General features: G+C 29.0%; 5 protein-coding genes across 8 annotated transcripts; 2 read left to right on the top strand and 3 right to left on the bottom strand.

Moving 5' to 3' along the window:
- Positions 1 to 46: 46 nt before the first annotated feature.
- Positions 47 to 6351, bottom strand: LOC122519427 (replication factor C subunit 5). 2 transcript variants are annotated; one of them, XM_043638840.1, is made up of 9 exons: positions 6221 to 6351; positions 5913 to 6102; positions 5778 to 5842; positions 5556 to 5683; positions 5308 to 5470; positions 5090 to 5249; positions 4803 to 5014; positions 4646 to 4723; positions 47 to 81 (listed from the first exon to the last, which is right to left on the bottom strand). In XM_043638840.1, exons 2-9 carry the CDS (start codon positions 5948 to 5950, stop codon positions 56 to 58), a joined length of 870 nt encoding a protein of 289 aa, XP_043494775.1. In that variant the 5' UTR covers positions 5951 to 6102; positions 6221 to 6351; the 3' UTR covers positions 47 to 55. The 2 variants fall into 2 exon arrangements, with proteins under 2 accessions (XP_043494775.1, XP_043494774.1); XM_043638839.1 differs by lacking the exon at positions 47 to 81 and adding an exon at positions 4296 to 4578 and having other exon boundaries at positions 6221 to 6350.
- On the top strand, positions 6293 to 8685 carry LOC122519324 (26S proteasome non-ATPase regulatory subunit 6-like). The gene is given in 3 exon segments (XM_043638696.1): positions 6293 to 6822; positions 6928 to 7582; positions 7901 to 8685. Coding segments are annotated over 3 exon segments (1887 nt in total). The 3' UTR covers positions 8603 to 8685.
- A 15-nt stretch (positions 8686 to 8700) lies between these two features.
- Positions 8701 to 14849, bottom strand: LOC122519426. 3 transcript variants are annotated; one of them, XM_043638837.1, is made up of 20 exons: positions 14667 to 14849; positions 14436 to 14600; positions 14215 to 14342; positions 14020 to 14148; positions 13763 to 13908; positions 13371 to 13684; positions 13124 to 13293; positions 12584 to 13054; positions 12295 to 12495; positions 11997 to 12205; positions 11629 to 11886; positions 11414 to 11534; positions 10979 to 11339; positions 10716 to 10886; positions 10450 to 10654; positions 10204 to 10383; positions 9928 to 10111; positions 9496 to 9836; positions 9222 to 9406; positions 8701 to 9089 (listed from the first exon to the last, which is right to left on the bottom strand). In XM_043638837.1, the coding sequence occupies exons 2-20, from the start codon at positions 14531 to 14533 to the stop codon at positions 8750 to 8752; spliced, it is 4212 nt and encodes a 1403-aa protein (XP_043494772.1). In that variant the 5' UTR covers positions 14534 to 14600; positions 14667 to 14849; the 3' UTR covers positions 8701 to 8749. The 3 variants fall into 3 exon arrangements, with proteins under 3 accessions (XP_043494772.1, XP_043494770.1, XP_043494773.1); XM_043638835.1 differs by having other exon boundaries at positions 14436 to 14849; XM_043638838.1 differs by having other exon boundaries at positions 14239 to 14342; positions 14436 to 14849.
- A 370-nt stretch (positions 14850 to 15219) lies between these two features.
- LOC122519257 (protein SEC13 homolog) lies at positions 15220 to 16775 on the top strand. Its single transcript, XM_043638599.1, has 3 exons — positions 15220 to 15606; positions 15728 to 16115; positions 16196 to 16775. Exons 1-3 carry the CDS (start codon positions 15365 to 15367, stop codon positions 16502 to 16504), a joined length of 939 nt encoding a protein of 312 aa, XP_043494534.1. The 5' UTR covers positions 15220 to 15364; the 3' UTR covers positions 16505 to 16775.
- A 129-nt stretch (positions 16776 to 16904) lies between these two features.
- On the bottom strand, positions 16905 to 23358 carry LOC122519323 (helicase SKI2W). The gene is made up of 13 exons (XM_043638695.1): positions 23213 to 23358; positions 22663 to 22771; positions 22228 to 22537; positions 21195 to 21849; positions 20877 to 21108; positions 20378 to 20631; positions 20176 to 20212; positions 20092 to 20124; positions 19736 to 20014; positions 18386 to 19302; positions 17758 to 18116; positions 17463 to 17647; positions 16905 to 17337 (listed from the first exon to the last, which is right to left on the bottom strand). Exons 2-13 carry the CDS (start codon positions 22666 to 22668, stop codon positions 17008 to 17010), a joined length of 3597 nt encoding a protein of 1198 aa, XP_043494630.1. The 5' UTR covers positions 22669 to 22771; positions 23213 to 23358; the 3' UTR covers positions 16905 to 17007.
- Between the last annotated feature and the right edge of the window lie 1606 nt (positions 23359 to 24964).

The raw sequence follows: 24964 nt of genomic DNA, 5'->3' as shown, positions 1-24964 counted from the left end.
TTTCAAAGCGTTTTATCCCAACTTCCTTTCTTTCTTCCTTCCTTCCTTACTTTTCCTACCTCAAACGGTCTCTCTCCTTCCCTACAAAAATTCAACGAAAAATAAGAATAAGAATAAGAAACATTGCAGAACATTTGTTTAAACAAAAGGAGAATAAACAACGAACATTGATAATTAAATTTAACAACTCTAATTAGTTCGTTTGATTTTCTTTCAATTTATTACTTAACCGTATCTAACTTTTATCATTTTATTAATATTTTCTTTAATTTTCATTCGTAAACGTAATAAACTTTATAAATGTGCGGATAATTATGACAGTGGTGTGAGTCGAAAAATTAAACAAAAAAATAAAACGGATTTTATGATTTATTTATTTTATAATATACGAATATAGGTTGAAAATATTTGAGATTGTATCGATAAAAGAAATTTATTAATTAATTATTTCCTTAAATGTTTATTCTTCTATTTAATATTTTATTTATTGTACGAGATATATCCGAAAGGGGATTAATTTTACATGTAAAAATATACGTGTAAGTCGAAAGAAAGAAGTAACATTTGTTTAGTTTTAGTTCTCGTTATTCGAAAAAATCCTATGTTAAAAATTCTAAATTAAACTATTGTTATCCTATCACCAAATTTATGATAATCATAGAAAAAAATCATATTTAATTAATCCCTTCATTATCCTCTCTGTATTATAACTTTCTATCTGCATTTGATGCAACGATTTGTAAATTCCGCTAACATCCTTGTCGACAGTTCGACGCTTAGAAATAAACTGAAAATGAAGGATAAATAAGTATCGCTAAAGGCGAAATGTAAACATTACGATGGATAACAAATATGTAAACATAAATGAAAGAAAACGTCAGTATCTTATAAATCATTGGAGAAGTAGGTCAGTGAACGCGTATTCCGCTAAATTTTCTCAACACGATTTTACTCCTCGATCAAAAACAAATCTTATTTTTTTTATTCGATTTTTTTTTTACGTACATGGAATTAAATTTTTATACCCATCCGAATACATCTGATATATTACATAAATATATTATATTATATTACATTAATTTCAATTATATATTTATATATTATAATTATATTTATATTATTTTATATATAAATTATATACATATATCAAATATATGTTGTATTCGATCATCCCAGAAGTATCTCGCTTTTTTTTAAAAAGTTTTACGTCCACAATATTTCTCATTACTTTACTTTTCATTATTTATTTCTTATTAATAAAGCAAAGTGGACGGTATATAACTCAATCAAATAAATATTGTGCATGTAAAATTTAATTAATACGAAAAGTAAAAAGACTTTTGTGATGACCCAATACAACAAAAAATGTCCCTATCGAATTAAACAAATACAATATATTAATAATATTTCTAATTTTGCTCATAATATCAACTCTCTTTCTCTCTCCCTCTCTTTATTTTCTGTCGACAAAAAGATAACTTTAATAAGAAACCACGTAACCATCACGAGTTATTACACGTAACACGTTAAAGTGTTTTCGCGGACGTCCATCGGAACCATCTATCGAACTTTTACTTAAACTTTGTTCTTTTTTTATTTTTTCCTACCTTCTCTCTTCCTCTCTCTCTCTCTCACATACACACACATACATCCTTTCTAGGTCTCTCCTATTAATAAGAAAGTTACTACTCTACATTGTCGAAAGGCAAGCTTAACGCACTTTACACAACCAACTCGAATATAGAGGTGTGAAAGTCGTTGTCAGACTTATCCACCGCTGCAAAAGTGTTTCCCCCCCTCTCTCTCTTTCTATCACTCTCTCTATCTCTCTCTCTCTTTCTCTCTCTCTTTACTCTTTCTCATACAGAGATATCCACGGAGAATAAGAAACTGAACGTGTCCAGGTCAAAGAAGCAAAGTTTAAGAGGGATTAGCTATGTCAAAGTTAAGTCACAGAACGAGGATTACGTACACTTCACGAACGCGTGGATGTAGTTAACCCTTACACCGGCACTGATATACTAATTGAATTAGTTATTTCGAAGCGGAAAGTTAACACGGGCACGTCTACGTGAAGTTTTCAAGCTGAAATAGCTGGCAGAATCGACGTCAGCCCCTTTCACTCCTTTTTCCCTCAGCCACCTGCCTCTGCCCTTCTTCCTCGTTTTGCAGACTACTACAACCACCTTTGAAAACTTCTTATTAACTCGAAAGTTTGATTTGGTATCGTTCCTGAGTGTTATTTAATTACCGATTTCGACGAATACGTGACGTTGATTTAAACGAAAAATAAAAAGTACACACGCCTGTTAAAAATAAATAAGAAAAAACAAAAGGACCGAAAACAATCCCATTGCCAAAGTTCAACGCAAGGAGGGCGGCAGGTGGGAATGAGAGGGGTAATGGTTTCGAAACAAACCTTCGAACGAGAGAAAATCAGTTGGAACGAAAAAACGCTACTCGCGTTCGGCGAATTTTAATTTTAAGTAATATTGAATCGTGTGCTTTTGATTTTATTTTATTTTTCACCCCTTGTTGGTTTTTCTTTCATTTTTATTTGTTTTTAATTTTTTTTTAAATCAACTTCTAAAAGATTTATTGTGAACCTCTTTCTCTCTCTCCCCCTCTCGCGATAACACATGACGGAGAATAAATATATGAAAATATACCGTTAGTAACAAAAAACAATTTTCAACAATGTCAGTTTCGTTCCCTTTTGTAATAGATTCAGCAACATTTGTGTTTGTTTTTTCCTTTATATATATATATATATTTTCTTTCTTTTTATTATTTATTTTATTTCTCGTAATTTTTGAATGCTATTACAAACCTTCCTCTTCCTCTTGCTCTCTCCTCCATTGCCATCTTTCACGATACGACAACAGCAAATCGTAGCGCAAAACGTACATATACGATTACATTCAACGCGTGTATTACGTCGTCCACAGCTTTTGCATAATCCGCGTATATAATGAAATGGACGAAAATTAGCGATAAACTTATGTCGGAACACTTTCATTAAAAATTCGGCGGTACTCGAGAGAGATACCACAACGGTGATACGCTGAGTTTTCCGGAGGAAGGGGCACAGGGCAAAGGGTGAGAAGGGTGAAAGTGGGTGGTAGAGGGTAGTATCGCATCGCGTGATGAAAGTGGTGAGGAAGAGGGAGAGGGCGGATGGGAGTGTAGAAATTAATGGCTCGTCGGACCAACGCTAGGTCATTCCACTTGCCGACTTCGCATATAGGTTTACAGTGATAGTACCTAGTTTTGATGGTTTTCCAACTCTATCTGAGAGAGAAAGAGAGAAGCGTATTTCTCGAATTTATGAATACTATGAATAGCACGTTACCGTAGTGTGTGTTTAACATTACGATAACGTCAACTTTTGTTTTTGACATTTAAGAAGTACTGTGTTAGTTCTATCGATCCCACGATAAATATATAAATATGTACAGGGTGATTACAAATGATTCATCGGGTTGCGTCAGGTTTGTATCAAGGTTGCTTCTGAATTTTCTTCTTCTTTTCCTTTTCATGTACGTCATTATGTATTTGACTAGTAATACTTTGTAAAATATAATTTGTTTAAATTCTACGAATCATTTGTTTATATTCTGTATTTAGAAGTATTCATTAAATTAGGATTATTTTCCAATAATCGATAACGTTTATGTATATATAATTTGTAGAATTTATTTATACAAAGATAGAATGATAATTTTGCTGTAATTTAAGCTTTTATGAATGATAAATTTCTTTTTCTTCCTAGTTTATGTAGATCGCGATCGCGTTCGATAGGATTTTTTTAAATAAATAAATAGGTTCGAATAACAATTAGCAAATCGCGTGCCGATCGAACTGTATTTGTCAATGTGTAATCTCCAGATGGTGTATGTGTTTCATATAAATATATATATATACATATAACATATACTTTGAAATCTGTGTTACAAAGGACTATCCAACTGGAGAGTGAGGTCTACACTTTTCATGTAATTACCGATATACACACGACAAGCAGACACGAATTTATAAACGATGGAAAATTAATGGTAAAAGTGACGCGATGACTCTACCTATTTTACGTTGTAGATTTTGACATCCAATTCGGGGGAAACTTAGATCCCATCTCGTTGATAAGATTCACGAAAAAATGTAATTAAATTTTTTTTGAAGTTACTGTCGTGTCGCATTGTGTAAATAAAGGCTTCTTTACTACATTTGTACTCTACTGATCAATCAATCGTTTCGTGAATATCTGCAAAAAAAATATTACCAAATTCGAAAAAAAATATACAAAAAAGACCTTTATTTTCAATTCAAATTAATTGTCTTTTATACAGTTTATGGAATGAATAAAGTTTTTAACTGAAAAACTTATGAATGAATTTGTGGATATATATAATATGTGTGTATATATGATTCATACTTTTCAAACATTTATCTCCCGTGCTTGATGAAAAGCTGCCACTAGAGCATTTAATTGTATCGCCTCGCTACATCCAACTGCTACCCTTTTCTCGATTTCAGCCATTTTTATTATCAAATCTATGAGTATGTAATCTGGGAACTCAACTTTAAAAAATTATCTTTACATTAAAAACTGCAATCTTTCTAATAAATATTAACAATATTAACTTACTTTTATGTACAAATAAATGCAATTCGGTAAGTATGTCCTGCAATGCGAGTCCTTTCTTTATTTTTAGATCTTGTATTTCTAATCACATGCGTTAAAGAAATTATTAGAATGATAAAAAAACAACGATAAAAATTATTCAAATATATCGAAAGGATACTACAATAGGATAATTCATAAGATTCATTTAGCAACCAGTTAGCAATATTTTTTATATCAACTGGGAGTGGATGTCCAACGCAAGAATATACCGTTTCCTCTGTGACAGATCCAAAAGCTAACCAAGTACTCTGAAGTATATTTAGTACTTTCCTCATATCGCCACTGCACAACGTCATTAATGCTTGCTTTCCATCTTCCGTTACTTTCAAACTAATAATCACAAGTACACTCATAAATTTCTATCCCTAATATTAAATAAATGAAAATATTGAAATGATAAATTACTTTTCCAGTTCTATAACCTCATTTAATCTTGGTAAAATTTGTTCCGATTGCAGTGGTCCAAATCTAAATTTGGTACATCTTGATTGTAAAGCTGGTATAATTTTACCAAGATAATTACATATAACGCAAAAGCGTACATTCTCCGTATACTTTTCAATAACTGAAAAGAAAATATATTTCTTTTATTTTCTTATAACAACTAAATTAAATAAACTTACTTCTCCTAAGAGCATTTTGAGCATCATTGGTCATAGCGTCAGCTTCATCGAGAATAATTAATTTAAATCCAGATCTGTACATAGTACCTGTACTAGCAAAATTTAAAATTTGTCCTCTCACTATACCTATTCCTCTATCATCGGATGCATTCATTTCTAATACCTATGAGTATGTACTACAATATTACAGTACTCTTATATACTGAGGTAATATTGTTAATAGATATTAAATATAAAACAGGTAATACCATAGAATTAAATTGCTCAGGTTTGTAAAGTTTCCTAGCGCAAGCTAATATAGTACTTGTTTTTCCTGTTCCTGGCGGTCCATAAAGTAGAAGATGAGGGAGTTGATTTTCATTTATGAATTTGTTAACTAAACATATAAACATAAAAAGAATATGAATATGTAAAGGATCAGTATAAATTATACGTTTATCAATTAAATTAATTACTAGAAAAATATTTACTCGTTTTTAGTATTTCTTCATGAGAAATGAGATCTTCCAACTTTTTAGGACGATATTTTTCAACCCTGAAAATAAAATTATGAAAATATTGACAATCACAAATTTCATGAAAAATGAATGTAATGATAGACTTACCATGGTAAATTAGCTGATTTTTCATTATCAGTAGCCATAATATTACTCAAATGTTTAATTAATGTCAGTAATTAAATCTAAGGTTAGTTACAAGCCCGCGCTTTATACTTCACTTACTGTGGCGTATTTTGACATCTTGATTTTTTCAAATGGAATGTTTCTATTGGTCTAGAGATCGAATCAATCACAGCTAAGAAAACAAAAGTCATTATAAAGTTATAAAATGATATTTAAGCGTTTGTGATAAGTGCATGTTATTAGGAAATTGAAAACAAGATCGCATAAAAATCTGTCAAAAGAAAACTTACCTCTTAAAAATATTTGACAAATATTTATAATTCGTCTCGAACGATCGTTAAATTATTAATTTTATCACGATAATGGCTACGACGAGTGAGATATCAACGAACGATACAGAATTACTACGTGATCAAACACCAGAATACATGTTGCTTCCTAAAATGAGATTCAAATTAAGTTTAAGCGAATTTTGGGGAGAAGAAGAATTGAAAAATTCATTTCTAGATATTATAAAGCGCAATAATATGGCACCGTATTACCAAAAAGTTTGTCAAGATTTTTATTGGGACATGGATATGAATTTATATAACGAAATGCACCAGACTAACGTAGTTGCATGGGAAGAATTAGAAGCGGGAAATACGAATTTGAATCTCGACGAGGAAACTAAAGGAAATTGGAGAGAAATGCTTGAATATGCGTGTAAAATCGGTGATACCGATCGTGCTACGAATATTGCAACATCTATTTTCGAAGATACGAGTAATTCTTCCAGTATCCGAGCAGAAGCAGCTTTTTGTCTCTTTCGAATAGCTTATTTCAAAAGTAATGTTATTTCAATGGGGAAATTAATAAAAAATATAAGCGATTTAATGGAAGGTATACATAGAAAATATTTCTGCATAAAAAATATAATTCAAATTTCTTGTCCTTTCCGCTTATCATGATTCTATCAACTTAAATAATTGCATTCATTTTTTTTAGTATCTTGCAATATGGGTAGTAATTGGTGTTGTCGAAACAAATTAAAAGCATACGAAGCAATCTATTGTTTGGCAATTAGAAATTTCCCACGTGCAGTATCTCTTTTATTAGATTGCATTCCTACCTTTGAATCATACGAATTGTTGCCATTCAAGGATATAGTACAGTATACTATTTTGGCTGGTATGATCTCATTATCAAGATCAGAGCTTGATAAACGATTCAATAATAATGGAATATTGCAACAATCTTTAATTATCGAATGTTCAGCTTACATAGATTACTTAAACAGTTTGTATAATTGCCATTACGGTGATTTCTTTCAACATTTGGGATGGATTGAAATTGAGATGAAATTTGATCCTATTCTTCGTCCGCATTATCAATATTATGTTCGAGAGATGCGAATAAAGGCATATTCGCAACTTTTACAGGCATATCGAACGCTCAGTTTAAATCGCATGGCTATTGAATTTGGTGTTACCGAAGATTTTATAGAACAGGAAATGGCACGATTTATTGCCAGTGGTAGATTGCATTGTAAAATTGATAAAGTTTCTGCTACTGTGGTTATAGTTAGCTCATCCGGTTGTGACAGAGGACAATCACCCAATGCTTGTTCCGATCGAGGATTGGTTTATCAAAATACGATCAAACGTGGTGATGTATTGCTTAATCGGTTAAAAAAATTGGGACAAGTTATCGAATTTTAATAATACCGTCCCATCTCCTTTCTCACGAATTTGTATTCCGCGCCGTTCGGTATTACTTAGAATAATTTGAATTTGTTGTTAATTTTTATCTGTTTAAATTTACGCCGTTATTTGAATTAAATTATAAGCATTTTATTTTGATTATATAAATATATATACACATATATGTATATTATGTTAATAGAAAAAATTATATAGATTATGTCGTTTATCTCTTTAACGACCTAACCTATAAAATTTATTTATGCTCTTGAATGATAAATGAACGAGCTCGGTAAAAATTATTTGTAATAATCAGGCATGGCACATAGAATATTTTTAGAACGTACTGGTATAATTCCAAAAGTAGTAGCCAATGTTGCACATAAATTTAAATACTTGCTCGTAGTTGATTTCGAAGCTACTTGTGAACAAAAGGCCTTATTATTACCGCAAGAGATTATTGAATTTCCTTGCATAGTATTAGACACAGATGATTTGAAAGTGAAGAATGTATTTCATCGATATGTAAAACCCAGAATTAATCCTAACCTGACATCCTTCTGCACTGAATTAACTGGAATAATGCAAGAAATGGTCAATGATGAAGATCACTTTCCAGTTGTATTTTCTCAATTCTGTACCTGGTTAAAGGATAACAATTATTTTGATCCAATTGACAAGAGTGCTTTTGTAACGTGTGGCAATTGGGATTTGAAAGTGATGCTACCTAATCAATGCGCTACAGACAATTTACAAATACCACAAGAATTCAAACAATGGATCAACTTGAAAGAAACATTCTGCGTGTCATGCAAATATTTTCCTCGAAATTTAACAGATATGCTCTCTCACTTGAACCTTCCTTTTAAAGGTAGATTACATTCTGGTATTAGTGATACAACAAACATGGTTCAAATAATTCAAACATTGTGCAAGACGCACAAAGCACAATTTAAAATTACCAACAAGTTGGATGAAAACAAGATTTAAATCTTTTGAAACTTCAACATCTCTGTACAGTAAAAATGTATAAAAAGCCTTTATTAACATTAAAATATTGTTTTTATAAAATATAAAATACTTGTATATTTAATTCTGTACATTAAATTTTTAATTACACCTAAGATAAGACACAAATTAATGTACGACGGCTACTTTTATCTTTACATCTCGTCTGTGATTTTCGGTATATATTTTTAATGTAGCTTCCAAACTACGTTGGACTTTTTGCTTGCATTTTATTCTTAAAGGAAATCCTTTACCAGCTGGTATCATACCTTCTGCTGGAAGTATACTAAGTACATCTGTGTTAGATAAAACAGTTTCATATGGCTGCGCTACTCTGTTCGAACTTAAAATAGTCACGATTGCTTCATTTTTTATTGAAGGAATTAAGCTGACTACATCAGGAGATACCGTAAAATAATCATCGTACTTTTGTTGACATTCATTTATTTCATTGCCTCCTATTATTGTCCTGCAGTATATAGAAATAAGAATTGTGATTAATTTAATATTGATATATTAGTATACTCACTAATTAACATTTAAGTAATAAATTCTCTTGTAAAAAATTTGGTTTATAATTAATATTGACAAACATACTTACTCCAATGGTAAAAAACTTTTACCACTCGATTCATAAATATGACTGTTATCGCTACAAAGAGAATAAAATATTTGTGATTCATCTGCGCTATCATGCATCATAGATAATGACTCATCTGCATTGGTTTCCACGGTTAACATTATTTCATGTTGACGCACTCCATGACACAAATCGCTAAGATTGTGCTATACATAACTTGAAATGTTAATATCCAAAGTAGCAAAGACCATTAATCATAAAGAAAATATTGAACATATTATATGATAAAACTTACTATTGAATCGTTAATTAAATTTAAATCCGACATCATTTGTTCCCCAGGGAAAATCTTGCAGAGCGGATAAACTATATTTCTAAACGGTTCGCTTTCGCCTCCATTTAAATCACTCGCACTCTTAATTTTACTATATAACCGACGTATTCGCCAACGCGTCGGTTCATCGCCATAGATAATATTTATAGTTCCCACATGGCATACATTGGAACATTGTCGCAATAGTACTAAGTCTTCCTTTTTTGGTTGAAACTCTAATGTAATCCACTGAGTTTCTTTAGGTTCCAATAAGAGTTCTGTTGGATTTATTTGCCAACTGGAAAGCATTGAAGGATAAATAGCTGAAAAAAAAATTGTTTATTTCCGGCACTTATATAGAAAAATAAAATGTAGAATCAAATAAAAAAACGATAGAGGATATAAATAATATACCTTTAGGCGTTAATTTGACTTTAGCATACGAACAAAGATCACCGACATTCTCTAGTTTAATATTTGCATTTAAAATCCCGCCAGAACTCAATTTGCCAAGAGGCAACCACATTTTCTCACCAATATCTTTAACTACATTAGATATAATGACTCTACCGAAACCACCATAACCATATAAAGATATCTACAAATATTTTATATTAAGATAAATGTACAATAATATGTTAACTAATAACTATTTAAATTAAAGAATTTCTACACGAATAAAATATTTACTGCTTTCGTAGGACGTGATTTATTATTTTCTTCTTTTTTGATCTCGTAGTGACTAAAAACAATTTTTCCAGTAGCTGCACCAATATGACGTGGACAAAATATGACAGAAAGTGTTTTACTTTCCATACGATGCAATAATAGCACAATATTTGGACTTGTTGTTTGATGATCTTTAAGAAACTAAAATATTATTTATTTATTATTAATTATTTAAACAGTACACGTTATTATTTTATTTATACTTACTAGAAAACTATTATTATTATCGAATATGTGAACTTGAAGTTTTATTCTGTTCTCGCTCATATTACGAATGGTAAATTCTTTAATATTACTTTTATTTGGCTTTATAGAACCCCATACTAAAGCAGCGTGCGTTGATTTAATAGGAATTTGATCTCCAGCAACAGTTGAGCCAGATACTGAACTAATTGGAGAATTTCTTCCAGATCTAATACAACGATTATCATTTTATTAACTGTTATAACAAATAATATAATTATATAATTTACCTGCTGGAATGTATACTTTGTGGTGAATTCGGAGAGATAGCATTATACAACTGTTGCGGCGTTTCACAGCGTAAATGATTTTCATGTTCTATCTCTATAGGTATATTTTGTTTTCCAATTAAAGAGTAATAATAAGTATTATTACCAGCAGTTAGCTTAATTTTAACGTGTCTGTAATGATTGTATTATTATATATAAATAACATTAAAATATTGAGAATAATGTAAACTTATCAATTTATTAATTTCACAAAAATAGCTTACCTATCACGAATATCATTTTGACGTGGCTTAAACGTTATTAAAAATTTATCTGTTGCATTACGCTGTAACATTAGACTTTCAGGTTTAATAGAAAAATCTTCAACATGATGTGAGGAATATTCATCTTGTACTATGGATGCTGTTATTAGAATAGGCAACTTTCCTAAATTAATAATAGTAAAATGTTTCATCTTTTTCTTGGAAATTTCTATAGGTAATTCAGTATCAACAAGTTGTATTTTACATTGGGCTATTTTAACAAACAGTGGTATTTCTTTGATCATTACAGCATCATCTTTTTTGTTATTTACTTGTATTAATAGTTTTGCTTCTACATTGACCAATTGATTTTGCGATAATTCTGACAAATTAAAAAAAAATTTAATAAAATTTAAATAATAAATAATAATCGAACATATTTTGTATTGTTATTACCTGAAGTTAACAACGATGAGGTCCCTTCGCATTGTACAACTGCAGTAAATTGTTCGCGAGGTTTAAGTTCATGTGTCAAATCACCTTGTAAGTTATTAATGCTAAAAATTTTGGGACCATCCTATGATTGTTAAATATACTTTATATTAAGCTGTTAAATATACTTTGTAATGAATTCAGCTCGAATAATTAACAAGAAAAAAGAAAAATCTTACGTGTACAACCGACAGTGTTATAGGTAGAATCATATTATTTTTATTTTGTAATGTAATGGATAAAGTTTTTATAGTATTCTCAAGAATGCTACCAAAGTCAAGTTCTTCATGTGGTGTTAATACATTTACTTGAAGTTCCTCCGATTCAACATAGATCATGTGTTTAATTATTAATTCTTTTCCTGTTACCATATCAGTCGTTATTATATTTAATATTACTATCACAGGATTAGTCTTCTTCGTTACTTTTACACCAATCTAAATATTAGATTATAAATAATATAGTAGTATAATAAATATAATGTTTATTAATAAACATAGTAATCTATTCTATTCAAATAATTTTATATGTTTCTATTTATGTATACCTTGACGGACCGAGTTGAATTTGGTTTTATAAGAATTTTATCTTGGGGTAAATGAAGTATTAAATTTTGCTTATCTCCTTGTAATTGATATGTATTAAATAAGCAAATAATCCATTTATCTCCTGTATTCGTTAATTCGATATCCGCTTCTCTCGACATACCAACGATACAACAACAAATTTCTTGACCATTTTTGCTAAGAATGATATCTAAAAAATAATTTGCATGTGTCGACATTAATATTTGTTTTTTTTTTTTTAATAATTAAATATAATTGTATTTTACGAAGCATTTCTACCTTGTAATTGAGATGTTCCCAAACTTGACCGTTCAACAGTTGATAATTGTTGAACGCTACAGTCCGCCTTAGATGTATATGAAATATTTTCTTTTTTGAATGATTCTTTTCTTTCCATTACTGATTTATCAGAATTTATTTTGGATAGAGATAATTTATTATCTTTTAAAATAGATTGCATATCTACTAATTGAATTTCATCTAAAATACGATCGATATATAAATTTAACATATTATTTTAATATGATTAAATTTAATTGTTTAACTTAATTAATTAATAATTACAGACCGGTATCCAACTGCTGTTGAAGATTCATGGAACTTTCCTCTTCCTTCTTTAATGATATTATTTGAGGAATATCTTCCAAAATATTCTTAGTATGTAAATCTAAATTAGACGTAAATGTTAACATTCTTGGCAAAGTTTGTTTAGTCTCTAATGTTTCGTTAATGGTTTTACTATCTAATGAAAGTTTAGATGATATATTATCATCTTTAGTTTTAATAGCACTTGGAGTCACAGGCATAGATCGTCTGTCTGAAGAAGAAAGCATATACGTATTGCCTTGGTCATTATTTCTTTCTAACTCTTTCCTTTTTTTTTTGGCCATTATAAGTTGATCTACTAATCTTCGTGGAGTACAATTGTCGAGGTCTTGTAATGCTTGAGCAATACTACTTAAACTCATAATACTGTGCTCTTCGATATTTTGTGTCACATTTGTAAGAATCTGCTCCTTTTCTCTAAATGTCGAGGATCCTATAAAATACACAAATACAAATGTAATTTGAAAAAAGTAGAAATATTGATATAAAATATTAAAATTACCATCTACAATGGTTGAATCGACTAAAGGTATTAATTGTCTTTTCTTTTTAGGACTTTTAATAGGTATTCCTAAAGGTGGTCTTTCCGTAATACTATTTGACAAGTTTCCAGTACTTTCACTTTTTCTTTTGAAAAATTCACCGATAGATATTTTACGTCCAATGCTAGATCTGAACAAAATTAATAAATTAGATAAAAAAAAAATAATTAATTTTCTTCTTAAGCAAATTAATTGTAAATAACTTACTCCACTGATACATCCGCGTCTCCAATAATACCAGAAAAACACGACAAATTTAAATATTCTTTTTCCGAATTAGTTGCCAAAGGAGAATTGTAAGTATAGTTCTGTTTCCAGGAAGGTTCATCAGCTAATAGATGACTGTTTATTTGAGAGATAGAATAAAACTCTTCATCTTTAAATTGAACTGCCTGTTGTTCCGCTATAACTGTATCAAAACTAATTCCTCTTGCGCTCTTTGGCGAAAAAAAAGATTCAAGTTTCTCATTTTTACTCATTTCTGAAGAACGAGCTGTTATTTCATCCAGCTTAAATACAACCTGAAAAAATAAAATAAACATATTTATATTTAATATTCTTTCCCCATTTTTTCAGTGAAAAATATTTCCATTACTTACACTACTCGAATATTTCGGATGTAGAGTATCCTGTTGTTCCGACTTATTATCAATATTATACTTAAAAGAATTACCATCTACTTGATCTGAAGAATGAACGTAATCTCTTATAGTTTCCATATTAACATCATCCTCTTTATTAGAATCTAAAAAATAATATCATTTATGAAAAATCAATAAATAGACATACATAAATGAAATCTTCTATATCTTTTATATATATGTACGCGTATTAATAATATTAATTTTGTAATTACCGGAAGAAGATATTGAACCTTTAATATTGCTACATTTTCTAAGTAACTTCCTAGCGAGTTCTTGCTCAGCATCTAATTTATTGGATTCTTCTTTCATTTTATAGTTTATTCCACTTGTTTCTTCTAATACTACCAGATAAGAATAACAACATTACATTTAACTAAATTGCTAAGGTTCATATTGACAATACTTACAACTTGATATATTGTTAAGAATACCTAACGAAGAATCATCTGACTTTAGCAACATATTGGTCCCATATAAAGATGGTTTAACAAAATTCTCTTCCATGAATTTCATATCAAGATATTTCTTTTCAAGTCTACAAATAATTATTATTTTTAAATTTATGTCAAATGTAAAGAAAAAGAGGAAAAGAAGAAAAAAAAAAAGAAAAATTAAAAAAAAATCATACGTAGACTTTCTCTGTACTGTTGACGAAGCCTTTGGCATAGGAGTGCACAATAATGTTGTATCCAACTCAGTATTAGGAAATTTTGGCGGGGTTGACATTATGAGATTATAAATTATTGTTATTAATTATTATGAAAATCTTTAATATCCTTTTATCTTTTAATCTCTGGATAGGATCAAATTAAATGTTATTTTTGATGGATAATGTAATAAATAAATGAAAACAACGAACCACATCATTCGAAAGAAATCCTCTGACAGTCTATCCATTCGTTCAATGTTAACGTTCAAATTTGAAAATCTTAAAACATTGTCATGAACATAATGAAATAGATTGCGCTTATAAGATGGTGTAAGTCGTTGCTAAAAACTTTTCAGTATTAAGTTCGTGATCAAACTTACGATTAAATTTCACTTTTATATTGATAGGTGACTGTAGTATCGTGCCGATTTCAGTGACCTCTGGATTTTCTATTCTTATGACCTCTCGTATCTGACTATATGAAAACAAAAATTTTAATAAATAAATTGCTCATTTATAGAAAAGTTGTTAGTGTAAAAGTTTAACATTTATTATATGCATTATTACAAAATGTAATATTTTTATAGTACGTATCAGTAAAAATTTTGTTTGTATAATTTTATAAAATTAATTAGAATTATTGTAATTTATCGACTTGTAGCAATATCTTACACAAAAGTAACGTAAAATATCTTACAACGAAAGAAAAATTTTAAATTCAACAAATTGGCGGCACTTCGTTATAAGTAAGATGCGCAATAGATTTATGCGCATGATTCCACGTAGTGACAAACAGTGAAATAACATAACCTAAGGTTTGGTCTGTAAATATTTAGTTATTATAAATTTCCATTTGTTTATGGATTAAATCGTAAGGGTAATCAAATAATAATAGAAAATAATACAAAATGGTGTCTGTTTTAAATACTGTTGATACGAATCACGAAGATATGATCCATGATGCTGAAATGGACTATTATGGTTTGAGGTTAGCAACATGCTCAAGTGATAATTCTGTAAAGATTTTTGACTTAAAAAATGGATCCCAGAGTTTAGTTGCAGATCTTAAAGGGCACGTAGGTCCTGTTTGGCAAGTCGCTTGGGCACATCCCAAATTTGGAAATATTTTAGCTTCTTGTAGCTATGATAGGTTGGTTCTTTTTTATTTTTATTATTTTTTTAATTAAAAATTATTGTCACATATGCGAACAATTTAAATGCAAGCACATATATTTGACGTATAATTTAATAAATTTTTATTTCACATATAGAAAAGTTATTATTTGGAAAGAACTGGGTGAATGGACTAAAATTTATGAACACACAGGACATGATTCTTCAGTCAATTCAGTTGCTTGGGCACCACACGAATTTGGTTTGATTTTAGCCTGCGGTAGTTCAGATGGTTCTATTTCTATACTCACTAATAATGCTGATACATGGGATACACAAAAAATAACAAATGCACATACTATTGGATGCAATGCGGTTAGTTGGTGTCCTGCGATAGATACCAGTTTTGATTCTAATAACATTCAGCAAAAGACTGGTCCTATTAAGAGATTAGCTACTGGAGGTTGTGATAATTTAGTTAAAATATGGAAAGAAGAAGGTGACCGATGGGTGGAAGAAAATAAACTGGAAGCTCACAGTGATTGGGTAATTCAATTTTGTATCATTTATATTCTTCAATTGAATTTTTAAAGAAAATTTTGTTTTAATTTGATTTTGCCTGCTAGGTACGTGATGTTGAATGGGCACCAGCAGTTGGACCTTCCAGAGGTACCTTAGCTTCTTGTTCTCAAGATCGTAGAGTTGTTATATGGACATCGAATGATTACTTAAATTGGACATCTAAAGTTCTTAATATTTTTGATGATGTCATTTGGAATATTAGTTGGTCTTTAACAGGTGGTATTTTAGCAGTTAGTGGTGGAGATAATAAAGTTTCACTTTGGCGTGAAAATTCGGAAGGTCAATGGGCATGCATTTCCGAATTGAACAAAGGTCAAGGCAATCTCAATAATACAGATCAACGTGCTTTGTAATTTAACTAGTAAAGTATATGCTATTTTATATATACAAATATACATATTAATAGAAATATATTATTGAAAAAGCTGCTTGATAGCATACACATCCTTACCAAAATTTAAGAATATATATAACATTTTCAAATTTACATTTAAAAAAAGTAATTCAATTTATATATAATTCTGAAAGATTTTATTTCATTGTAAATTTGCAGCTTAAAAAGTATACAAATTTGTATACACTTTGTTCAAATGTACATATTACAAGGAAAAAAAAAAGAAATGATATTAATTGACAATATTTATTACGCAATACTTAATATATTACTTTAAACATTTGAATATTTCTTAAATTATCTATTTATAAAAATATCTCATAAAATTTTCATCTTCTTCAATCATTGCTTTTCTTAAATTTTACAATAATGAATTAATCTTTGTATTTTATAAATATCCTGATCCTTCTTCATTTCCAACAAGAGAAAGTATTAAATGTACAATAATAGTTTATTCCATAATTATTCTTGAATGTATAAGGATGCAGCAAAAACTATATCACGTTTTATTGCTGTTGATGCTTCTTCCATTTTACCTTTTAAAACTGGATCACCAATCGCCACAGCTGCATTTTTCATATCTTGCAATGTTTCATTAAGTTGTTGAATAACTCTGACTATAATACCCTCCTGAACATCAACTTTTTGCATTATTTCAGCAAATGATTTTGCTTGTGCCCATTCATAAACGGCTTCCATCAAAGAAAAATTCAATGGTTGCAGTGTATTTAAATGATACTCTTGTTCCAATTTATGTAAATCTTGATGCAAATTATACAAAACTACAGATTCCTAAAAAAAATAAATGGTTAATTGATAACAATTAATCGTTATGTTTTTATACTATATAGAATATACAGTAATTTTAATAATATAGAAATTATTAAGAATAAACAAGAGATTCTATTAAGTCTTACTCTTTTTAAATGATTAAAATTAGGTGGGAGCGAAAATTCTTCATCCTTTTGTTGATATATCACAGCAGATAATAACGCAGCAATTTTAGCTGGTTGCAAAGGGGTTAATACATTTTTTAAAATAAGCTCCGTTAATATTAACTCATTAACTCCCATTTGTAATGCCACTCTACCTTTTAAAGCAACTGCAAATATAAATATAAAGTGATATATAAAAATAATAGAAAAATTATTTTCATAACTTTAAAAAATAAATTACTCTAACATATATATAGAATATAAAAAGATTACTGACCTCTTTCATCGTTATCTATATATCCCAGACGTTTAAGTAGTGCAACCATATTTATATAATCTGGATATAAAGATAATCCTTCATCACTGAGTTTAAGCTGAAGTTTTTTTTGTTTTCTGTATAATTCCATACGATGAAATACGACTTCAAATTGTTCCTCGAAGTTTGGTATATCTGTACACTTTATTTTTTCTAGAGCTTGCATTTGTTTGCGTAAGTGTATAAATCTAGGATTTAAATTTTCAGGTACTTTCCATTTTACGTATGGTGACAATATATCATTATTTTTTTTAGAATGTACAGAAATTGCCATTAATTCTTGAACAACTGCTTGACACGTAGGTCCAGGTTTATCATTCCTATACACAATTTAAGGTTTGATATATACATTTAATAAACTTTTCAAATCGATTAATTAATATTTTGAATGTGTCATTGTACTCTCTCCTTTTCAAGTTTGAGTCACTTCTCTACAAACACCTTCTTATACCTATTCAATACTAACATCCAATCCATGTTGCTAACCATGCCCACGTTGCTTAATTTTAGTGATCTGACGAAAACTAGTAATCCAACGTGGCTAGGCCGTTGACTGATTTATTTATTATTATATTATTATTAGACTTACCTAAATCTAAATATTTGTCTCTTTTCCCAATCTTTCAATACCATATTGCAATCGATCTTAAGGAGATGATTTGTTATCTCGATTAAATTCCACGGAGAAATAATGATTACTTCATGCGACGGAGCTCCACATGGTATAAAATAAGTCTTTTTGGTTAAAGCGATAATATTATACCAATTTTCAGATTTTTCTTTATTAATTTCATTATCTGAATTGTCCGAATGTCTATCATTTTTAACTTCTTGTTGATTGCCATCTTTTAATACGAATACTTGATATTGATTTCCAAAGACTTTAGATGAAATGACTCCCAGCAATACACCTAATTTTCTAAAATGATTTTTATACGATACTATTACAACTCTACCCTTGGATAAACTTTTCTTCGCTTGTTTATTTTCAAGCATAAAAGGTTTCAAATAACGTAATTCTTGTAAATAATTCATTGCTATTTCATAGAAATTAGATAATTCTTTCTGTACATCCGTTAATGGTGGTAAACTTGCTAACTCTTCTTCTATTTTATTTAAATCAGTTTGATATTTATCTTCTTTTAAAACTAAACATGATTCCTTAAATGATCTTCGCATCATAGATTGTACAGTAACTAATTCATTAGTTCTTCTCAAATTTAAAACCATAGAATATGTTACTTTAAATTGTGATTCCAGCGTTTTTGATTCACCTTTCATCAAAGGTCTTAATTCAGTAAAATGTGGAATTTCTTTATGACACATTATAATAACTGTTCCAGTTGTGTCGTGGCCTCTTCGACCGGCACGTCCAGCCATTTGAATATATTCGGTAGGAAGCAACATTCGAAATACGTTGCCATCATATTTTTTTATTGAATCGAATACTACTGTCCGAGCTGGCATATTAACTCCCATAGCAAATGTTTCAGTTGCAAATAATAACTATTAGAACAAAAAGGTATCTTACATTTTCTTTTTACTAGAATATATAACCATTTTCATATATACAGGATGTCTTGTAACTATTAGTACAATCAAGTAAGGGCTGATTTTGCATGAGAAACTAATTGTAAGTCAAAAAGTAGAATAAAATTTGTTCATACAAAGCTTTGTTTCAGAAAACAATAAGTTTGAAAATTAATTGAAAATTAAACTTGCAGCTCTATAATCTGAAAGCATTGTTCAATAAGCATAAGAGTAGAACCAATATAAGAGATATTATCGTACTGACAATATTTGTAAAAATATTAAGAAGTACGAAAACGTTCTTCGAAATATCAGAGAGTAAGATAGTGAAATTCGCTCGCTTGTATCAGCAGTTACAGGACATTCTATATAGTGTAGTCAATTTGATAATAAAATATAAATACATTACCTTAACAACACCCATTTGGAAAAGAATTTCAACAGTTTCCTTTAAAATGGGTAATATCCCACTGTGATGTATACCAATGCCTCTTTCTAAAAGATTTTGCATCATACAAACTTGTGGTAAATGTTTGTCAGTACCTTTCAAATATTTCATAGTATGCTCGAAGAATGATCTAACTTGCATTTTTTCAGCATGATTAGTTAACGTAATATTTTTTAATTTATTCGCATTAGTATCGCAACGTTTCCTAGACAATGTGAATACAACGACAGGTAATTTGTCCTAAAAAAAATGCATGCTTTTATCTAAAAGCTCTTAAAATAACAAAATAAATATACTTATGTTTTTTGATATCGTACATTTCTGCTTAAAAAATGTACAAAATCATATAATATTTCGTCGTAATATTTCATATCATCGAAATAATTGTTTCCATCTTTTTTGTCATGCTTTTGAAATTTTTTAGTTGCTGCGTGCCATCTGTAAAGAAATATGTTTATACGTTAAAATTAATTCTAATACTACATTAAATTTATTTTTAATTAAAGATTTATATATATATATATACAAAACTGGTAACAATGGATGTGTGTAAATATATATAGATAATAATAAAAGAAATAAAAAATAATTTTTTTCGATTACCCATTTAATAAAAATTCTTCATTTTCGTCAAGAATTGTAAGTAATTCGCCTCGACTTTTAGTATTATTAGGAATAAACAAATAATGCTTCAATGGTACTGGTCTTTTCAATGTGCTGATTACATACATTTTCCGCTTTTTTATACGACCAACCCAATTTGCAAATATTATCGGTTTCGGCACAGTCGCTGACAACATTACTATATTTACTGTTTGTGGTAAAAGAATCACAATTTCTTCCCATACATGACCACGCTATATATTTATAAAATATCACAGTTATAAAACTTTAAATAATATTAAATAATAAATAATAGATAATAAAAAAAAATTAATAAATTATTTAATATGCTATATCTAAGAAATAAAAAATGATTACTTTATTATACATTATAGATAGTAAATAAGAATCTTTTGTAAATAAATATTATATGTATATGCAATGAAAAAAAATCAGTAATTCGTTGTGATCTTTGTAATAGTTCCAAAATAATACTTACATCTTCATTATTAATGTAATGTACTTCATCAAATATTACAAATTCCAAATCTCTAAGAACTTCTGATGCCCCGTATATCATTGATTTTAATATTTCTGTGGTCATAATAAGACAAGATGCGTTCTCATTGATTTGAACATCTCCTGTTATTAATCCAACGCTGTCAAATTTTTTTTTAAAATCACGGAATTTTTGATTTGAGAGTACTTTTATAGGAGAAGTATAAATTACCCTTGAATAATAAAATTACAATTTTTAAATAAATATGTTTATTTTTTTTTTTTTAAATTATTAGATTAATTGATAAGTAATACTTACTTAGTTAAGTGTTTTTGAGTTAATGCGATAGCATACTCAGCAACGGTAGTTTTTCCTGCAGATGTGTGCGCCGCAACGAAAACATTACAATTTTCTTCTAACTTAAGTATTGCCTGCTTTTGAAAAGTATCTAATTCATATTCAAATGTCATTGCTGGATCAGGAATTTTTGTCTTATAATCTGTTACTGGTACAGATACATCTATTTGTTCTGCCCATTCCATTTCCTCAATTTTATTTGATTGTAATTCATTAGAAATTTTTAAAACTGATATTTCTAGCTTTTCTGATGGTAATGGATTACTATCTGTTTTAGATATTTCTACAGTTTTCTCTACATCATTTTTCTTTTTCATTTCTTCTTTAGATTCTTCTATATTTGGCCAATCAAGCTTACATTCTTCTTCCTCTACGAGAGCCATTAAATTAATTTTATTTGTTGTATCATCTATAAATTGTCTTTCTGGTTTTGATACATCAACGAATTTCTCTTTCTTCTTTGGCGTAATATTATCAGCTTCAAATTCTATACCAGAACTGAATCCTTCCGGTAGTGTTCTTAAATTCCTTTCAAAATCAATATCTTCTGTCGTCTCATCCAATACAACAGGTTCATCGAAACCGCCAGGCCAAAATGGTATATTAGTAATTTTACCTAAAGTAGAATATTACCTTTTGTATCAAATTTCATCAAACATTAACCCTTTCATTCCGGCACAATCTACCGTGCGCCTATATTCTCTATCAAGTTTATGATCACAAGCTCAAGATTATGGTTTCACTGTGCAGTAGGTTCAGCAACAAGTATATATTTTGCTGAAGACATACGATATTCAGAAATGATAATTTTGCTATTCAAAGGGAGGTATACGCACATTAAAAAATAAATAAAAAATTGTATCTAAAAGGCTTTTCATGAATGCTACCTATATGTGGCGCTCGGAATGAAAGGGTGAAATTAACATACAATACATACAAATATTATAATTGTAAAAATATATTTGTTAAATATTTGAATAAGTTAATGAAGTACCTCTAATGTCATCCGTAACGGCTCCAGGTATACGTTTCATTGACATTGAATTTTTCGAATTTTTTCCTACTTCTTCTAAGATAATTTCTTGCATTTGTCCAAGACACCCTGTTATTGGATCACGATCAAATTTTAATGTTGTGCCATGCGGTGATAATTCATAATTTAATAAAGAAAAAACATCAGGTTTTCTTGGCCAATAACATTGAGCAAAATCAATTTGATGTATCGGAAGCTGTTCAGAGCATTCCACATACTCGTTTAATATGGTATTTATGTTAGGCCAAATTGGTGGGAAATCATATTTTTGCTATAACATTAATATTAAATTAAAGGAAAACGATATAGTATCTACCGTATAATATATATATATATATATATATATATATGAAAAATATATCAAATAGGTATCATAGAATATTTTTAAAAACTTACGTCCATTTTGAAATATTTTATATTTCCTATCACTTCAGTAGACGTTATTAATAATATTTACAAAACACAAGTTGTTACTGATAAGATTTGAACAAGTATTGAACATGACCTAAAACACCAAAAATAGAAATAAAATATAGTCAAATATAAATATTAAAATAAAATGTATTCATTTATATAATTTATTAACTGCAATTTTTTGTAACAAAATCAATTTAATATCTATATGTTCCAGTAATGTTTTAAGGTTATGTATGTTAACCTTTTATTTATCTTCGAAGAACTAAATATTTACAGAACACTTTAATACTCTACAAAAAAAAATAAATTCTTTATAAATTTTATACTCGTTCTATTTGTGCAAAAAACGATAAAATAAAAAAATTAAATTACTTCATAAAATAAATTGTAAATGAAACATGATTAGCAATCTTTAATATGACATACTTAAACCTCCTATAACGCGATATGAATAAATCGTGTTATAGGAAAGTTGACAGTTCATAAATATATAATAATTATATCATTTTTATTATTTATATATTATCACCTTGTATTATTTCAAAAAATTCCAAAGTTATTGCTAGTTATTTACAGTTTTCGATAATGTATATTTCTAGCACAATCAAATAAGAAAATTATAGATATTAAATGTATAAGATGTATACGCGGAAAAAACAAAAAAAAGAAAAGATTTTCTATCCTTAAGTTAAGAAATATCCAGATTTATAATAGAATAATCTAGAGGCAAATAAAAAATAGATACTAGCGAACGAATAAAAGTAGCGTCGTTTGATGAGTATTAGTAAACATATAATACCATTTCAAAATATATGTGGCGCCACAGGTTAATGTAAGCATCGATCCGTCGGGGGGGGCACAAGCGAAAGTAGTGTGGCGACTCGACGCGACAATCTGCGCTAGTTCCGCTTTCTAACACAAGGTGACTACGACTCCATCATCGTTACTCGCTAGCGGTAAAAGTTACCATGATTACTATTTAAAGAGAATAGATTTCAGACCAATCGGGTCTCGCGGATGTTTAAGGCAGGGAGCACGCTATCAGTCTCTTAGTCATAAGTCTCTTAGGCGTGCTCCCAGGACGAAACATCATTACACGACTCTCTTCTCTATGCGGTAACCGCCACAGTATATAGGATCTACAACCACGCCCTCTGTTCTGGAAGACGACAGTTCTCTCTCCCTGTTATTAGGAAGATTGAAAAAACAGGAGTTGTGAATATGCAATACGTGGTTACTTTTTTTTACATCGCAGTAGTGCACCATACACGTACCATGTATTTCTTGTACTAATCGATCAACAGTTAGGTAAACTATAAAAATTAAACTAAAGTTTGTAAAAAACTATATATAACTTTGATTAACGGGATAATAACGTATTTAGGAAACAGTCTAAAGTAGTACACCATTGAATACTTTTGATATAATAACAATTTTATTCCATTATATTTAAAACAGTCTAAATTCTCTGTGTAATATTACGCTTTCGCATTTACACATAGACACTCAATAAAAGGTTTAAAACAAAAATGAAAAAAATGTGTTCCATTCATTCTCTTCAAAACGAAAGTGCAAAAATCATTGTTCATTTATTAGTGAAACTTATGCGACACCTGTTGGATTTGCCGTAAAATAAAACGCTAACTTAAAAATGGCGCCACAAAATATACAACTCAAGTAATAATATTTCCTTATAAAAACATTTATTATTATTTATAACAGAAAATTAACAACGTTTACTGTAATACAACCATTTTACATTTGGCGGTATTAGTAGAATTATTATTACCTGAGATTTATGATACAAACAATAGGAGATAGTCGATTAATCGAGTATCAACATTTTCTCTTTCGACTTTATTAATCTACGATAAATATTTATCAATTAATTTGCTATTTATTCATTTTGTTTTTCTATTTTTTCTTTTTATAATTTTAAATCAAATAATTTAATAAATAAATAAAGATTAGAACATTATAAAATATATGTATATATATATCACAGATATTTCATCATCATCATCATCATCATCATCATCATCATCATCATCATCATCATCATCATCATCATCATCATTATTATTATGCAAGGAAAGGAATAATATAAAAGAGATATAACTTTTTAAGAGATATAACACTTCTATAACAAAATGCAATAATTCTTTAAAATTGAAATAAAATCATCAAAATCGTTCTGTTTCAAAAATCGACAGAACCATTTTGCTTTCTTATATTGTCTATCGATAATTACATTTACAAAACTCTAATTCACAAATACTTT

Source organism: Polistes fuscatus, unplaced genomic scaffold (assembly GCF_010416935.1).
Source record: "Polistes fuscatus isolate 324 unplaced genomic scaffold, CU_Pfus_HIC Scaffold3, whole genome shotgun sequence".
Taxonomy (NCBI): Eukaryota; Metazoa; Arthropoda; class Insecta; order Hymenoptera; family Vespidae; genus Polistes; species Polistes fuscatus.
The sequence above is the reverse complement of the archived record's forward strand: the minus strand, read 5'-3'. Positions and strand labels throughout refer to the sequence as shown.

What these genes read in the sequence shown, in the direction of transcription:
- LOC122519427 (XM_043638839.1), bottom strand. Translation starts at nt 5,950, where the DNA reads ATGGCTACTGATAATGAAAAATCAGCTAATTTACCATG. An exon ending in AAATCAGCTAATTTACCATG is followed by an intron (nt 5,843 to 5,912) that starts GTAAGTCTATCA and finishes TTTTATTTTCAG; the next exon opens with GGTTGAAAAATATCGTCCTA. An exon ending in TGAAGAAATACTAAAAACGA is followed by an intron (nt 5,684 to 5,777) that starts GTAAATATTTTT and finishes TTATATGTTTAG; the next exon opens with TTAACAAATTCATAAATGAA.
- LOC122519323 (XM_043638695.1), bottom strand. An exon ending in AAAAATTTCAAAAGCATGAC is followed by an intron (nt 20,125 to 20,175) that starts AAAAAAGATGGA and finishes TACGACGAAATA; the next exon opens with TTATATGATTTTGTACATTT. An exon ending in TACATTTTTTAAGCAGAAAT is followed by an intron (nt 20,015 to 20,091) that starts GTACGATATCAA and finishes CATTTTTTTTAG; the next exon opens with GACAAATTACCTGTCGTTGT.
- LOC122519257 (XM_043638599.1), top strand. Translation starts at nt 15,365, where the DNA reads ATGGTGTCTGTTTTAAATACTGTTGATACGAATCACGAAGATATGATC. An exon ending in GCTTCTTGTAGCTATGATAG is followed by an intron (nt 15,607 to 15,727) that starts GTTGGTTCTTTT and finishes TTTCACATATAG; the next exon opens with AAAAGTTATTATTTGGAAAG. An exon ending in TGGAAGCTCACAGTGATTGG is followed by an intron (nt 16,116 to 16,195) that starts GTAATTCAATTT and finishes TTTGCCTGCTAG; the next exon opens with GTACGTGATGTTGAATGGGC.
- LOC122519426 (XM_043638835.1), bottom strand. Translation starts at nt 14,533, where the DNA reads ATGTCAACCCCGCCAAAATTTCCTAATACTGAGTTGGATACAACATTA. An exon ending in GACGCGGATGTATCAGTGGA is followed by an intron (nt 13,294 to 13,370) that starts GTAAGTTATTTA and finishes AATTTTGTTCAG; the next exon opens with ATCTAGCATTGGACGTAAAA. An exon ending in GGGAACATCTCAATTACAAG is followed by an intron (nt 12,206 to 12,294) that starts GTAGAAATGCTT and finishes ATTATTTTTTAG; the next exon opens with ATATCATTCTTAGCAAAAAT.